The 17,521-nt window shown below is 42.4% G+C and overlaps 1 protein-coding gene and 1 long non-coding RNA gene across 12 annotated transcripts in view; one reads left to right on the forward strand and one right to left on the reverse strand.

Moving 5' to 3' along the window:
• Positions 1–17,521, forward strand: part of LOC147376160 (uncharacterized) — a 70,568-nt gene that overhangs the window by 34,497 nt on the left and 18,550 nt on the right. For 3 of the 5 annotated variants that reach the window (XR_015160799.1, XR_015160796.1, XR_015160798.1), the window contains exon 4: positions 7,525–7,655. This is a non-coding gene — a long non-coding RNA (uncharacterized LOC147376160). Of the gene's footprint in view, positions 1–7,524; positions 7,656–8,418; positions 8,848–17,521 lie in introns of those variants that run through there. The other 2 variants (XR_015160795.1, XR_015160797.1) reach the window with 1 other exon arrangement.
• Positions 1–17,521, reverse strand: part of VTCN1 (V-set domain containing T cell activation inhibitor 1) — a 71,027-nt gene that overhangs the window by 22,676 nt on the left and 30,830 nt on the right. For 3 of the 7 annotated variants that reach the window (XM_086392087.1, XM_086392086.1, XM_086392090.1), the window contains one exon: positions 8,092–8,156. The exons of the other annotated variants lie outside the window; for them this stretch is intronic. In XM_086392087.1, the coding sequence (XP_086248213.1) occupies positions 8,092–8,156 (65 nt within the window). Of the gene's footprint in view, positions 1–8,091; positions 8,157–17,521 lie in introns of those variants that run through there. 7 annotated transcript variants of the gene reach the window in all.

The following is a 17,521-nucleotide window of genomic DNA, read 5'->3' on the forward strand; positions in this document are numbered from 1 at the left end:
GCTTGCTAACCACAGATCTTAGGACTTCTCAAAGTACGCAATCATGTGAGCCAATTCTTTCTAAATATCACTGTCTCTCTCTGCCTTTCTCTCTCCTCTTCCTTATATCCCGTCACACATACATACCCACACCTACCCTAATGGTTCTGTTTCTCTGGAGAACCCTGACTGATAAATTTTGGTACTGAGAAATGGGGGTGCTACTGTAATAAGTACCTAATAAGCATATGGAGGAAGTTTTGAAACTGGGTAATGGGTGGAGGCTGAAAGAGCTTTGAGGTGTGTGCTAGAAATGTGGATGTTAAGGGCCATGTGGTGACGTCTCAGATGGGAAATGAGGAACACATTATTGGAAACTGGAGGAAAAGCAGTCCTTGTTAGAAGGTGGCACAGAACTTGGCCGAACTGTGTTCTAGTGTTTTGTAGAAGGTAAAACTTGTGAGCCATAAAATTGGATACTTAGCTGAGGAGATGTCTAAGCAAATTGTTGAAAGAGCGGCTTGGTTATTCCTGACTGCTTATACTAAAATATGGGAAAGGAGAAAGATGAATTGAAGAAGAAATTGTTAAGCAAAAAGGATCCATAACTGAGATTTAGAAAATTCTCAGCCTATCAATATTGCAAAAAATGAGAAGGCTGTTCTGAAGATAGCACTCAGGGTGTGGGTGAACATCCATTTGATAAGGAGATGATATGTATGACTCATGGATTTTAACAGCCACCACAACAGAAGCCAGGAATAGAAATAGGATTATATATTGCCAGCTTGGTACAGAAAAAACCAAAGGGTATAGAAAAATGAGGCAAAATGAAGGAAGGCTACCAGACTTCTTAGATCCTACAGTAAGACCAGACCACAGCTATTCAGCTCTATGCTTCAACAGGCCAGGGGACCTCTCTTGGAACTACTCAGTGTATGATATTTTGTCATGGAAACCTGAGCAAACTAAGACAAGTGCCTAGTGCTATTTTTACAGAGAAAAATAATGTTTGTTGAGTGAATGAATAAATGAATGAATGAAAATCAGTTGAAATCAAGACACTGTTTGAAATAATGATTCTATCCAAAGTGATTGTAGGAGTAAGGAACATTTGGCAAGATTATCCCATCTTAATTTTGGGGAAATATGAGTCAGTGAAAAATAGAAAAAGCAATGAAAATACACCATGATTCTCAATAAAATCATAAAGCAAATGTAACTATTTTAGAGCAAGGGTAAATTTGATTGTAGTTTATAAAGTCCCATTAAAGTTGAATTGAAAAATTACTTTTTAGAAAAAGTACATGATTAGCACAATTTATGGAGAGAATGAAATGGTAATGACTTATCTTAGTTCAGTAATTATGTTACCAAATTAATTTTAATGTGTTGGCCTTGAGCCCACAGGTGGAGAATTTGTTGAAATATCTCTTAGAAAACTTAATGATTAAAAGTAGGCAGCTGTGGAGTGCCCCAGGGACCCACCTCCAGCTCTAGCTCATTTAAGGTTGCATTAAAGATGTGGCAGATGGAATGAGTGCAGTGTTGATTAAATCCCCCCTCCTTGTAGCAAATCAAGGAGGAATAAAAGCCAGTGAGAATTTTAAAAACCCTGAGGACCTAGGCATTGCTTTTGCACCCAGAAAGCAATCAATAAATACTTGGTAGGTGAATAAACGATGGTTACAAGTGATAAAATGAAATTTAATTTGCAAGCAATACCATACAAATATTGCTTCTCTCAAAAAGAAATCTATTTTCAATTTGGCCAACAAATATTGGCTCAAGGAGCTATGTTCTAGGAACCACAGTCTGGTCTAATGTGACTCTCCAGGTCTCTTAAACACCAGGGGCTCTTGTGTGGCTGGTTGAGGGTAAAAGGACTTTAAGAGACGGTTAGAGTTTTGTATCTACTGATACAAAACTCTGTTAAACAGGCATGGGCTTTAAGAATTCCACTGGTCTCTTAAGATTCTATCGAACATTTTTAAAGTTAGAAGCCCCAACCACTCACTAAAAATGAATTCTCTAGCTCCTGGGGGCTAATTACTACCACAGCTCTGGTCTGCATGCAAAATGAGGATTGTTAGAGGGCAGCAAGTTGAAATTGGAGTCTTTCTGTTTTCACATGGATGGGCAGTATTTAACTGCTATCTGCAGTAGGAGCAGGAATCTCTTGGAAAGTGGGGATATAGGTAACACAAGGCAGGGATTCTTTTTTTTTTTTAATTTACTTTTAATTGGAGGATAACTGCTTTACAATGTTGTGTTGGTTTCTGTCGCACAGCAAGGTGAATCAGCCATTAATTGTTAATCGCTCAGTCATGTCCAACTCTTTTGTGACGCTATGGACTGTAGCCCACCAGGCTCCTCTGTCCATGGCATTCTCCAGCCAAGAATACTGGAGTGGGTAGCCATTCCATTCTCCAGGGGATCTTCCTGTCCCAGGGATTGAACCCAAGACTCCTACACTGCAGGCAGATTCTTTACCATTTGAGCCAACAGGGAAACCCTGAATCAGCCATAAGTATACATATAATCCCGTCCTTCTTGTGCCTGCCACCTGCCCACCCCCACACTCCCAATCCCACCCCTCTAGTTGTCACAGAGCACCAGGATGAGCTCAAAGCAAGGATTCTTTATAGAAACTATGATTCTGGGATGCCCAATACCACTGGATGAAAGCTGGGAAAATGAACTTTCCTTTGAAATGACTTAGTAAATTCTGTGGTTCCCAATAGCATAGACAGCATTCTCAGCATCCACCACAGCCCGCTGTTTGGATGGGCACCATAGCACACGGTGGAAAGGTGGAAACACATAGGCGTAAGCCTGTACTGCTGGCACCTGGGGAAGCACCTGTCAGTGCCGCTCTCACCAGAGAAGAGGGCAGGGTGGAGGAGAACAGTTGCTTTGTGAGAAAACATTAGAAAGGATGCTGGGCCAGGCTTGTGAAAGGAGCAATGTAGGGAAGGAGGTTGGGCTCCAAAAATCACTGCAGATGGTGACTGCAGCCATGAAATTAAAAGATGCTTGCTCCTTGGAAGAGAAGCTATGACAAACCTAGATAGTGTATTAAAAAGCAAAGAGATCACTTTGCCCACAAAGGTCCGTATGGTCAAGACTGTGGTTTTTTTCAGTAGTCATGTATGGCTGTGAGAGCTGGACTGTAAAGAAGGCTGAGTGCTGAAGAATTAATGTTTTTGAATTGTGGTGTTGGAGAAGACTCTTGACAGACTCTTGGACAGCAAGGAGATCAAACAAGTCAATCCTAAAGGAAATCAGTCCTGAACGTTCATTGGAAGGACTGATGCTGAAGCTGAAGCTCCAATACTTTGGCCACCTGATGTGAAGAACTGACTCAGTGGAAGAGACCCTGATGCTGGGAAAGATGGAAGACCAGAGGAGGAGTGGCAGAGGATGAGATGGTTAGATAGCATCACTGACTCAATGGACATGAATCTGAGCAAACTCCAGGAGATAGTGAAGGACAGGGAAGCCCGGCGTGCTGCAGTCCATGGGGTCACAGAGTCAAACATGACTTAGAAACTGAACAATAGGGAAGCAGCAGCAGAGCCTGGCATGTAAGAACAGGCATCAAGCTGTGGGGGATCAAGACCCAGCTCTGCCACTTATTGGATATGGGGCCTGGGCAAATTTTCTAATTTCTCTATTCCATAATGTAAAGTTGGGATGTTAATAATAGTAGCTCCCTCAGAGGGTCCCTGAAAGAACTAAATGATACAGTGTAAGTAAAGGATGGTACCTGACTTGCCACGTGTTGAACCTTAAATCAATGATATTGATGACCATTATTAGTTAGAATCATTTAGAAATATTGCAGATCAGCACACCAGGAGGAAAGAAATATTTTACTAAATGCTTGCAGTGACTCGGTTTAAGCCAGATAACAACCTTGAGATGTAGAAATGATACTGTTCTAGCCATTATATGAATAGGATAAAGAAGCTCTGTGGGGTTAGACGGCTTGCCTAAAGCCCTGTATCTAGCTAGTAGTGGAGCCAGTGTCAAACTCAGTCTTGTCTGAGTTTTTCCTAAGCCTGAAAGTGAAAGTTGTTCAGTGGTGTCCAACTCTTTCTAGTCCATGGAATTCTCTAGGCCAGAATACTGGAGTGGGTAGACGTTCCCGTCTCCAGCAAATCTTCCCGACCCAGGAATCAAACTGGGGTCTCCTGCATTGCAAGTGGATTCTTTACCAGCTGAGCTACCAGGGAAGTTCTAAGTCTGTATTCCTTGTATCACATTTTGCTGATATCCAGGGCCAGATTGAGATATGTGGAGAGCCTACCCACGAAAGCAGTGTCCTTACCTCATGTAAAAATAAAAACAATTAAAAACCTTAAAAGAAGTATGAGAAAGGTCAACATCTATTTAATTTCCCAGATGACTCCAGTGAAAAAAATATGTATCACTTTCTTTCCAAACCACTTCAATGGTTATGTTTTGGTGCCAGAAGCACTTGCCTTACTGTTTTATCCAGTGACCAAAGATGGAGCATCATTAGGAAGGAGTGTCCTGTGACTTTCTGTCCAGGATTCCCTAACTTCAGAGGAATTTCCTGGTGTGGCCAGGAAATTGTTCAAGTTTTAGGAGGTGCTGTATGGATGCATTAATAATAGCAAATTATTAATGGCACTGATAGTATCAATGTAAACAATAATAGCAGCCATTTATTACACATATATGTGTCTGGCACTTTATAAAAACTTTCTCATGTAATTCCCACAATGACTCTCACTATTTTACCAGTGAGGTTCTATAAAATTAAGTTACATCCCAAAGGATACATAATGTTATCCCGGAGATTAGAGCAACTCCAATCTCTAAGTGTTTCTACCACACAGAGCTGTTCAAAGTTACCCAGGGGGTGAGTGACAGTGCAGAGACTAGCAGAGTATAGTCAGGGGTCTTTCCACTGCATCTCCCTCCTTCTTAAAGGGTCATCCATGAAGCCTGCCCTAAAACCAGCCTGATGGAAGCTGCTCAGCCTCTCTTCCCAGCCAACCACCTCAAATGCATTTGGGGTCCATATTTAGAGTTCCCAAGGAGTGGAATGCCTGTGAGAAGGTGACCTATACAGCCTCAGGAAAGTTACAAAGAAATAGATATTTTTTCTGTATTTAGAAATATCTTTATCATCTGTGGTCTCAGGAATAATGCCTGCAAGGTACACCAGAAAACATCCTTCTGTGTTACAGCTCTGCATGAGTATCATGGTATAGCGTGGTGGGTGGGAGTGTGGGTTCTGGAAGCAAATGTCAGGATTTGAAATGCAATTATGTGTTTGTGCCTGGTTGCTAGCTGTGTGCAACTTTACACAAGTTTCTAATCAGGACATCGTAATATTTATCTATTTGTTGTGAGTTGTAAATCGGATAATATATGCAAAGTTATTTGGCACCATGAGGTGAACACAAAAAACATTTGAAAATTATCACCAGCACCACCACCACCACCATCACCATCTACCTAATGCTATTTGCTTAATTTCATTGTCTAGTATATTAATCCAGCTAACATTTTATCTAACTCATTTAAAGTGTGGTAATGTCATGCTCTCAGGTACCGGTTATGGTTCTTTTAATATAGGCAATTGAGAAAAAGCCAACTAAATAGTGTTAAACTAATAAACAGTCCATTTAATCCCAAATAACCAGCTTTTACTTTATGAAGTAGAAAGAAGGCAGAAAACCTTTCATTGGTGGTAGGGTTCTAATATTATTGGTAGCTCATGGCTGAACTGAGTGAACTGTAACTTCTATCTATCTATTTACCCCACCATGCCTCTGTCCACTTGTCTATTCAGAAAACACTTAAAGAGTCTTCTTTGTATTCAAGGAACTGTCGCTACACGTTTGGGATCTGGTTCCCTGACCAGGGATCAAACCCGGCCCCCGCGACATTGGACACTCAGAGTCTTAGCCACTGGACCACCAGGGAAGCCCCTGTTTCTTCGTATAGAATGTACTGTTCTGTGTCTTGCTCTGTTGCTCAACATTATGTTTCTTATTTGAAAACATACGTCTCTCAGTCACCAGGAAATAGAAGTTAAAATCACAGCAGTATTCCACAATATCCAGTGTTTGTGAGGACGTGACGCGCTGGGTCCCTCATACACCTCTGGTTAAGAATAACTTGGTAAATCACTTTGGAAAATGAAATGGCAGTATCTACTAGGATCTATTTATTGGCTTTCTGGACATACTGTTCTGTGAAGTGCTTATTTTAAGATACTAGAAAAAGAATTAAAAGTCAGCAACAACTAGGTCCTACCGTATAGCAAAGGGAATTATATCCAGTCTACTGGTTTAAACCGTAGTGGAAAAAAAAATTTTTTTTAAAAGAATGTACATATGTGTATAACTGAGTCACTTTACTATGCAGCAGAAATTAGTACAACATTATAAATCAACTATACATCAACAATGATTTTTTAAATAAAAAAGAACTTAAATGGATCATCACTTAGAAAAAAAGAATTAAAAGAGCAAAACAAAGCAGGAAGAGGAACATTAATGAAGATAAAAGCTAGACTTAATTAAATTAGGAAATCAGAGAAAGTAAAAATAAAACCAAAACCAAAACCTGGTTCCTTCAAAACTACTATAAAGCCAATTAACACCTTGTAAATCTATTTTAAGATGACAGAGGATTTGGGGAGAAAGAGCACCCAAGATTAGGAATAGGAAGAGATAAGATGAAGAGAAAGCAAATTATAAAAGAATGTTAGAATAAAACAGGCTAGTGAGCTCAGAAACAGATCCAAACACATTTGGATACTTGATTTATGATAAAAATAACACTAATGAGAAGTGGGGGAAGGATAGTGTTTTGACCCATCTTAACCACTGTCTTTGCCCATGCACAAAATTTTTCTAGATGGTTGTAGATATAAATGTGAGAGGTTAAACGTTAAAGCTTCCACAAGATAACCTAGAAGAAAACATTTATGACCTTGAAATAGGTAGACATCTTAAACTGCTTACAAAAAATTCCTGGTATAAAGAAAAAGATAAATTGAACTGTGTAAAAATTAGGAACTTCACTCATTGAAAGACATCATTAAGAGAGTGAAAGAGCAAGCCAGAAAGTAGAAGAGATTTCTCAATACATATAACCAAATTGCACTCAGCATATAATTCCTACATATCAAAAAGAAAAAGATAACCCAATAGAAAAATAGATGAAAGACAAAATACACATTTTTACTGATAAAATGGAGAAAGATGCTAATATCTTCTCTAGGCAAACAGATCTACAAATGAATGAGTTTTATTCATTTAGGCCTTGTGATTACTATTTAGTGGCAGCACGCATATTGGAGGAGAGTGACAGAGAGAAAAGACAGCTGGAACTATAAGAACTAAAGTTATCAATTGACAGCTTTGGCCACAGTCTAAGTTAAAATAAATGTGTTGGCCTGAGTCAGGTGCTTCAAGGGAAATGAAGCAAGTGACTTGCTTCAGAGAGGACAGCTGCTGGTCTAAGTCACTCAACGTCTTAATCTGGCATCCTTAATAGATGCTCCTGAGACGTGGCCTGCACAGAAGAGAGGACTGTTCCTGCAACTGAGACCAGTTGACTGCCTTTGGAAACTCACCATCCGTGCCACAGTGGCGTCTGTTTCCCATGTGGAACAGCAGTTATGACCAGTAAGTATTCTGTTTAAGAACCCTGTGTTAAAGACTTGATATTCTTCAACACTTCAGCGGAAGCCCCACTGCAAAGGAATCATCTACTCAGGTCAACTGTTGATAGAATGGCTCAGCCAAGGCACTTAGCTGTGATCCCAGAATGATATCTTCAGCACTGTCTGGTGAAGAGAACAGTCTGAGAGACATTCCATTTATTTTCTCAGCTACCTGGTGATGAAGATGTTATTTCCTCCACATCCTACATGAGGGAACTGAGGTCTGGGGAGTTAAATGACTAAAGGGCAGAGAACACAGTCAATAAGTAGAAGAACCAGGGCTCTCCTCTGAGGTTTTCTGGGTTCAGACCCTGTGTTCTTGCCATTCTACACATTAAGTGATTAGGGACTTACTGATGAGCAGCGGATGGATTGTGGTAATGCAGGAAATCACATACCTGAAATACCAAAACCGATGATAAATACAATTGCTCCAGCCAGAATAATGATGATGCTAATAATGCTATGGAGAGAGAAAGAAACAGGAAATTACTTCTTTATTCCACTTAACATGCTGCTTTGCAACCTAGGCTCATACCTGCCCTTTGTAGGAGGTATTATATAAAGACTCTCAACTTTTTCTTCAAAATATGTCCTTTCCTAGAAGTAGGTGCCTTAGAAAGGGATCTCAACAATTCCATCCTCGGCCCCCTGGGTGCTGGGATAGATTAAAGGAGTGGCTCTTTTGTCTGATTGTGTGCATCATCTTATTTTCCTATTTCCAGATCAGTGAAGATCAGACACAAAGACTGCTGGGGAAAACCCAATGGCATTTCTGTAATGCCAGGTGGCACTTGAGGGAGACTAGTTCAATCCTTAGCCCACCCTGAGCATTACTGCATCCCTCTTATTACATCATTAATCTATCTCTTTGTCTCCTTCCATAGACTTTAAACTCCACTAAGGACAGCGGTCATATCTTTGCTTTGTACCCACTAGTCCACTTCACTCTGTAGATCCTCACTGAGAGTTTGTTTTATTAAAACAGTAAGAAGTTTACTACAGAGAGCTTAGGAAACACAGATAAACAAAAATAAGACAATAAAGTCACCTGAAACTCCACCATCCAGACATAACAACTGGTAACTTCTTGAAATGTATCTTGTCAGTTTTCAATGAGCAGATTAATAAATGATGTTTAGGAAATAAACAAATAAGGAAATACTGCTTATATTTACTGAGTGCTAGAATTATGTCACAGATATGTTGTTTTAGGCACCATTTTATGGACTATGTCATTTATCCATGTGATAACCTTATGAGGTAAACAAACGTATCTCCATTTTACAGATGAAGACATGACATAGGGATAGTAAGCTTCTTCCCTAAATTCACATGGTTGGTAAGTGGCAGAGCTGGGATTAGACTGTGTCTCCAGAATCTGTACTTGACTACTTCCTACACTGCCTGCCAGGGATGGGGGTTCAAGATAGGGTGTGTCCCTCCTCTCTGCCCAGAGGAACCCATTAGGGGATACTGGCTTGAGCTGCTGAGAGTGACTCAGACAGAACAGAAGGTGCAGGTCAGAGCTGGCGTGGTGGCAAAGCAGTCCCTGGGAAGCTTTCCCAGTGCTGCCTGCTCTGGTGCATAAGTCATCAGGCAGGTGTCCTCCGCCACAGTCTCATTGCTGCCAACTCACACATTCCCTGCACCCACACCGATGTTATGCAATTGGCAGGACAAAAGAGAGGTACAGGGAGGCAAAGAATGACGCTATAGAGAGAAGGGAAGCACAGGGCATTTTTCTTGCTGCCCCGAATAGGCTCATTGAACCCAGCTCCCCTCAGCTCAGGGATGGGCCCACCAGAGAGAAACGATAGACTCACGAGGAACAATTTGAGTAAACAGTTCCCCTAGAGGTTAAGCCCTCATGAGGTATAGCCATAGGGACAACAATTGAATAAGCAAAATCATCACTAGGACTGATAAGGTATCTGCAGTTGATTCCAAGAAGAGACCACATTTGACAACTGCCCCCTTTCTTTACACACCTAGGTGTGGCCTCAAATATTATTGGTCCAAGTGTGTGAGAACAGCTTAACAAACTCATAGCAAGAGGTACTGTCTGGCTTTCTGACTACTGAGCTGGACAGAGCAGACTTGCATTTGTGACCCAGGAATCATTTACCTTGGGTGAATTACTTTGTCTCTCTGAGTTTCTTTATCTTTAAAATGGGAGTATGAGTAATTCCTGCTCCATCTGTTATAAAAATATTATAAGTTGAAGTATGCCCCTCCCTACTCATATTTTGAAGTCCTAACCCCCAGGACCTCAGAATGTGACTTTATTTGGCAATAGTCATTGCAGATGTGATTAGTTAAGATGAAATCATACTGGAGTAGTGCTGTGCTTAGTCGCTAAGTCATGTCCAACCCTTTGCAAACCCATGGACTGTAGTCTGCCAGGCTCCTCTATCCGTGGCGATTCTCCAGGCAAGAATGCTGAAGTGGATTGCCATGCCCTTCTTCAGGGGATCTTCCCAACCCAGGGATCGAAGCCAGGTCTGCCGCATTGCAGGCAGATTCTTTACTGTCTGAGCCACCAGGGAAACCCACAGTGGAGTGGGGTAGGCCCTATTCCGTACGACTGGTGTAATCCCTTCTCCAGTGGATCTTCCTGACCCAGGAATTGAACTGGGGTCTCCTGCATTGCAGGCAGATTCTTTACCAGCTGAGCTACCAGGGAAGCCCCTGGAGTAGGGTGGGCCCTAATTCAACATGACTGGTATCCTTATATAAAGGGGATATTTGGACACAGACACTCACAGGGAAAACAGCATGTGAAGATGAAAGCAGAGATCTGGAAGCCAAGGAACACCAAAGATTGCCAACTAATACCAGAAGCTGGGGGTGAAGCCTGAACAGATTCTTCTCATGGTCCTCGGGAGGAACCACCCAGACCGCTAGTCTCCAAAACAGTGAGACAATATTTTTTTTTCTGTTGTTACCCAGTTTGTGGTATTTTATTATAGCAGACCTAGCTTTGATCTTGTTTTAAGATCAAATGGGCAGTGATTGTTGCATATTCCATACAGGGCTATTCATGTTTCTTTTTTACTGTAAAAACAATTTATCTGTGGCTATTTGCTGCATACTTATTATTAAAAGCTATGACTTAAATCTGGAGAATAACCCAACTTGTAATAACAAAAATATCATAAGTATTTTGGTATATCAAAAAGAGCATGTAGTAGGGTAGGCTTCGTGCTAAGCTTTCAGTGTACATTTTCTCATTTGTTTGAATGAACAAGTCCTGGTCTCCTTAATTTCTCTCATATTCCTCCATTTCTGTCCCCACTGCTCCTGGTCACCACCATGTCTCAGCGGCATCATTGCAACACTCTCCTGACAGCCCTGCTTCTAGACTAAACCTTGCTAACCCATGCTTCACCCTGGCCAGAATCAGTGGTGACTTCAGAATTTTTTATTATGTATTTATTTATGTATTTATTTCTGGCTGCACGGGGTCTTCGCGGCTGCACACAGACTTTTTCTAGTTGCCGCAAGTGGGGGCTACTCTCTAGTTGCAGCGCACAGGCTTCTCATTGCGGTGCCATGGCTTCTCCTGTTGCAGAGCATGAGCTCTAGGCACGCAGGCTTAGTAGCTGTGGTGCTCAGGCTTAGCTGCTCCACAGCACGTTGGATCTTAGTTCTCAGACCAGGGACAGAAGCTGCATTGGCAGGTGGATTCTTAACCACTGGACCACCAGGGAAGTCCCAGAATTTCTATATGAGTGTGGCTTAGGGGGGATGACCTAGTCGAAATGGGGCTGAGGGTGATACTGAGGCAGTATAATGCTGTAATCACGGCACGGCTTCTGGGTCCAGCCTGAACAGGTTCACATCCCAGCACCACTAGGTACTAACTGCGGACCTTGTTTCCATTCCTTCTTGTGAAGACCGAGTTGACACATTTTAAAAGATCACCTAGAACAGCCGCACACAGAAAGCTTTAAGTGGTATTAGCTATTACCATGGAGAAGGCAATGGCACCCCACTCCAGTACTTTTGCCATCTATGGGGTCGCACAGAGTTGGACACGACTGAAGCAACTTAGCAGCAGCAGCAGCAGCAGCTATTACCATTCTTGTTTTCCTTCTGTGGTTATATAATAAGCACAGGTTTATAACTAAGTATACATTTCATTGGTGGTGCCAATGGAAATGCTTGTGAGGACCACCCGTTGCTTAGCTACGGAGCTACTGGTCAGAATGACTACAAAACTAATCATACTAGTCCTGTGCTTAAAACTTCAGGTGCCTTTCCATCTCCCTCATAGTAAAAATCCACTTTGTGATGTAGACAACATGGCCTTCCAAAGGGAGTCTTAACCCTCTCTCTCCAGCCTTGCTGCTTCCCACACTGCCCCTGGCATCCTGCACTCCAGACCACCCTTCCAGCCCGCTGGGCCATCACAGATCTCCCTGCCACAGGCCTGCCCTCTTTAACGAGGGGGGTGGACAGCAGAGACACTGAATAGATACCTGGACACTCACCAGTAGAGAGGGGACAGTGGAGATTGTACATCACAGTCAGAGCAGCTGAGCCCATCTCCCTCACCCCCAGGCCCCCATGCTTCCCCGGCAGTGGAAGCAGAGCCCTGCTGTCTGTCAGCAAGTTCCCTCTCTAAGCAGAAATCACCTTGAGGTTTGGGCTGAGCTGGTATTCCCTTGGGAAACAGCTCACCCTCCAGAGCCTTGGAAAGAGAAGCAGGAACTATCAGAGCAGCCAAATGAAATAATTCCTGCCTGTTGCTTGTTAATTTTTTAAAAAGATGAATAAAATATTTCACATAAGATGTTCTTACATCGCTTTTTGGTTTTTACTTCCTAAGAATCATTTCTAATAACTACGCTACAGGAAATGTTTAATGCAAAACTGTGTCTTCTAACCAACTGCACTGGAATTCACAGTGCACGTTTGTTAGACCCTCCTGACAAAAAAGCCCAGATGACAGCCAGTGTCTTTGGAGGATTTGTTCACTTAATAAACATTAATTAAGTAGTTCCTAAGTGCAGGACATTGTTCTGGGCACTATGCAGGAAGTAGACAGATAAAGTAAACCAAATGCCTGCCCTCAAGAACCTTACAGTAAATTGAGGTAAGACACACAAATAAAACATATACAAATATACGTTGCACACACAGACACATATACATGCCACTGTAATAAGATATAATGTGAGGGTTTCAATGAAGAGAGGAGCAAGTTCTCCCAGGAATTCTAGGAAGGTAGGAAATTATTTTCAGGGCTTCCCTGGCAGCTCAGCTAGTAAAGAATCCACCTGCAATGTGGGACACGTGGATTCGATCCCTGGGTTGAGAGGATCCCCTGGAGAAGGGAAAGGCTACCCATTCTAGTATTCTGCCGTGGAGAATTCCAGGGACTGTATATTCCATGGGGTCGCAAAGAGACACGACTGAGCGACTTTCACTTCACTTCAGGAACTGATTTAAATCTGAGAGAAATAGGGAGAATCAAAGTACATTTTCATGTACAAATTTCAAAGAAAGTAAAGAGAAAGGCTTCATCCAAAAGTATGTTTAGCTAATTCATGCTAATAGATACTCTGTCTCCAAGGCAGAACCAAAAGGAAAAGTTGTCTCTGCTGCACTGCACGGGGTCAGGACCCGAGCATCACACCGGAGGGTTCTGGGCCGGCGGAGGGGAGTTTCAGGGGCTGCAGACCTCAGCCTGCCAGGGGAGGGGCCCGCCTTGCAGACGGGGAATCAGCATAAAACAACCACACAGCCTGAGGAGGGCCTCGCTCACTTCTCTCATGTGCCTTTGCTTCAAGTGCTGGCCCTTTCTGCGGCACTAGAAAAAATGAGGCATTTCTGTTAAGACGTGCTGTGTTCCCAAATAACCTCATGTTCTACAAAATCACACAATGAACGTAATAGGCTTGTGGGGAAAAAAATAGGGCTAAGGGAAGACCATTCAAAACCCATGTGACTCTGTGATCGGTCTCTTAAGAGACACAGTAATTGGTACCTTGGGAGATGACTTGGCAGCCAAACCAGGCAGCTTAGTAGGCCCAGAAGCTGCTTCAGGGAAAATTTTAAATGGACAGAAACCATTGAGTGGAAACTCCAACTTAAGGTGATATGAGGCAGTGAGGTTGTGGTAAAGGTGGGTACAATGGCGGGAAGTGGAACCTGGGGGGTGGAAGGCCGGATGTGGGCCTCTGGGGTGGGAGCCCCAAGTGCATGGGTTCATTTAAAATTAAAAGCAAAACAGAACAGAAAGCCATACTCAGCCCTTTCCCACCGACACTGTCATTCTTCTCTGCTGTTTCAGCTCCTCTCGCCTTGGAAACATTTGCATGTGACTCAATACTACATCTATGTTAAACTGTATCAGTCCTCTCTTTTCTGACCACATGTGAGCTAATTGACTTTATAGATACCTATATTGCAGCAGACAGACTATAGTAATGAGTTACCAAGAAACAAGATTGATGATATCCTAACTCTGCAGTTTCAGAAGTTCCAAATAGGCAATCCTTTTGACCTAACAATCACCCTTCTAAATGGGGTACCACCTCCTTCTGGCTATATGAGACCCTAATAAATTTTATTTGCAATTCCTTGTTGAAAAGAAGCAATGTTTAATCTTCTTTAGCTTATATTTTTATGGAATGTGTTATTAATATGTGCTTCCAAAATTGTATGAAATTCCTAGAAATTTATCAGTTCAAGGTGTTTGCTATCCGTGATACGTCCGGTTATAGTGTAATTAGTCATAATTCCAGTTATTATCTTAAAATGTTACCTCACTGAAACAATCAAATTTCCTTGTCAATTGCATTGAAGTGAACTCTCCTCAGGTCTTTAAAAAAAAAGAAAAGAAAACTGGGATGAGATACCTACCTTTTAAGGACCAACTCTCACTGTATCAGAGATTCGTAAGGATGATTAACCAATAGCTAATGCTTATCGGTCCTGTTCTGTGTGCCAGTGCTGTGCATCCAGAGTCTCGTTCATTCCTTACAGTAATGCCTAGAGGCAAGTGTTGCTATCTTTACCTTTTTACATGTGGGGAGACTGAGGCTTAGCTTAAGTAAATGACCAAACTCTCACAGCTAGAAAGTGGGAGAGTCGGGTCTCAAACCCAGGGAGTCCAGTTTGTGAGCCCATTCTCCTAAGAGCCATACTTGTAGAAAAAGTGCCATATGGCAGGAGGCTGCAAGTTTGGAAGGCCTCCTCAGCCCCACCCATGAATATCGTCTCTAGCTCTATTTCTGAAAACAAGGACTTCCCAAATTTGCTCTGCCGTTATGTAGAGCAGTCATCTGGGAAGGCATCAAATGCTCTTTGTTTTATTCAGACAATAATGCTTTCTCTGTTGTCCAGTTTCTTCCTCCTTCCCAAATACCTAGAAAACTGAGAGGGACTGTATTTCTTATAGATTAGCAGCTTACCTCTACTCGTGCCACTGATAAATGGTTAATACTCTGAAAACTAGGTTAAGTTAGCAAATATGGGATTCATCTGAATAAATTCTACTTTTAAATATTGCAAGCAGAATATTTGCATAAATCAAGTAAATATTTGAATAAATCAAACATATTACTTTGTTTATAAACTAATGAAGCAACTAGGTTTATAAAGGGATGCTGAAATTGAAGACATTTATTACAGCCTATCCAAAAAGGTTCTCTCTCTCTGCTTTTTTTTTTTTTCCCCCAGAAAAGGAGAAAAGGAATTATTTGTGGCCCAGAGGGTAAAGCGTCTGCCTGCAATGCGGGAGACCCGGGTTCGATTCCTGGGTTGAGAAGATCCCCTGGAGAAGGAAATGGCAACCCACTCCAGTACCCTTGCCTGGAAAATCTCATGGACGGAGAAGCTGGTAGGCTACAGTTCATGGGGTCGCAAAGAGTCGGACATGACTGAGCAACTTCACTTTCTTTCACTTTTTTTTTCTATGTGAAGCATTGGGCTTCAAGGTAAAACTATGTACCATTCTCTAGATATCGATTAGTGTAGATTGCTTAGAACTAGGTTGAGAAGCTTAGATTGCTGAGTACTCAAGTTCTTTCTTTCCCTGAAGAATCCAGAGTATGTTTCCCTATCTCTACGTTCCTCTCCTTCACCTCTTCATTTTGGAGAAATCAAGGCCAGTGTGGATCCAGGAAATGAGATCACAGAGTGGATCAGAAAATGAGCAGCAAGAGTGGGGAGTGAAGAGTGAGGAAGAAAATTGGCAAAGAGAAGGAGCTGTTCCTGGGAGCTTGAGGAGAGTATAGAAGAGGGGGCATCCTTTCTGCCCCATACTGCAGAATGGGTATCCCTGCTCTGCCCGTACTGCCTTAATGACAGCAGACAACGTGGCTTTGTGTTGAGGAAAGGGATTTTAGGAAACTGTATGAGAAGCTTGGGTGCTTTTGAGTCAAGTTGAGGAATCCTCTCTTCTTTCAAGCTGCCACTAGGGGTCATAACACAGGATTGTGGGGTCCTCCAAAGCCCGGGCCCCAGGATTACATCGTATCTGGGCCCCGATGCCACAAAACCAGAGAGCCATGACCAGCAAGTGTATTTCAATTTGCACACCAGCTTCTTTTGTATGATTGATGGTGATGGCCTAGGATATCATGTTGGAAAAGACTGCAAGGCTGCCTCCAGACTCAGCAAGAGAGAGGACCACTATTGATAAATGATTTCTAAGTGATCACATGGGCCTTATCCCTGGGTTAGCAGCAACACATGAAAGGGGGCTTTAATTGGCTGATCAGTACCAACTACCTGAGTCTCAGGCTAATTTAATTCAGTTCAGTTCACTTCAGTCATTCAGTCATGTCCAACTCTTTGCAACCCCATGGACTGCAGCATGCCAGGCTTCCCTGTCCATCACCAACTCCTGGAGCTTGCTCAAACTCGTGTCCATCAAGTCGAGGCTAGTTTAATAGCAAATTGAGGCTAACTTAATAACAAATCAAGGCTAATTTAATAGCAAAGTAATGCCAGTCTAATGGCAATGTTAGCTGACTGCATATTTTGGCATAAATATGCCTATATTTTAAGAAGAACACCGATTCATGTGTATATTTAGGACAGTGTTTCTCAAGTTTAGCCTTGCTGACGATTTGAACCAGATAATTCTTGGTTGTGGGGCTGTTCTGTTCATTGTAGGTTGTTTAGCAGCATCCCTGGCCACTAGCCGGGATGCCAGTAGCACCCCTGCCCTTCTTGTGACAACCTAACACCATCTCCAGATGTGTCACCCAGGTTGATAATCATGGGTCCAGGAAAAACAGGGTCAGGGTGGTGATGTGATTAGAAGAGAAGCCTTTTGAAGAATAGTTAGTAGAGAGGACTAACTGTAGTGATGATCATTCCAAAACGAAGTAGGCTGTATGGGCCTGTTCTCCATCACCCGGGAAGCAACAAAGCCAGTAGGTGAAAGTGCTAGAGGTTAGGTTTAGATTGGCCATAGAGAGAAACTTTCCGACAGAACTGTCGCGCTGGCCTGAGCCTGCAGCCCCGCGTCACTGTGTGTGGGTGTGCACCCGGGGTTGAGCAACCGCTTAAGGAGAGAAGAGGGAAGGGAAGAGCTTCTGGCACTAAACGAGGGTTGGAACAATCCCCAAAGTCCCTTTCAAATGTAGTAGTTATATGATTCTGTAATCTGATACTCCTTGGCATTTGCTCTGGCCTTGCCATTGCCAGAGTTCTGTATTCTGTACCTGCCTCCTAAAACCTTTGTTAATCATGTACCAATGATAATTGATACTGAGTGTATGACCTCATTTAATCCCCACAGCAGCCCTCTGAGGGAGGTAATAATTTCTGTGTTTCATAGATGGGGAAACAAAGGCCCACTATCAA

Source organism: Bos grunniens, chromosome 3 (genome assembly GCF_055505025.1).
Source record: "Bos grunniens cultivar Pamir isolate PY7600 chromosome 3, Bosgru_T2T1.0, whole genome shotgun sequence".
Classification (NCBI taxonomy): domain Eukaryota; kingdom Metazoa; phylum Chordata; class Mammalia; order Artiodactyla; family Bovidae; genus Bos; species Bos grunniens.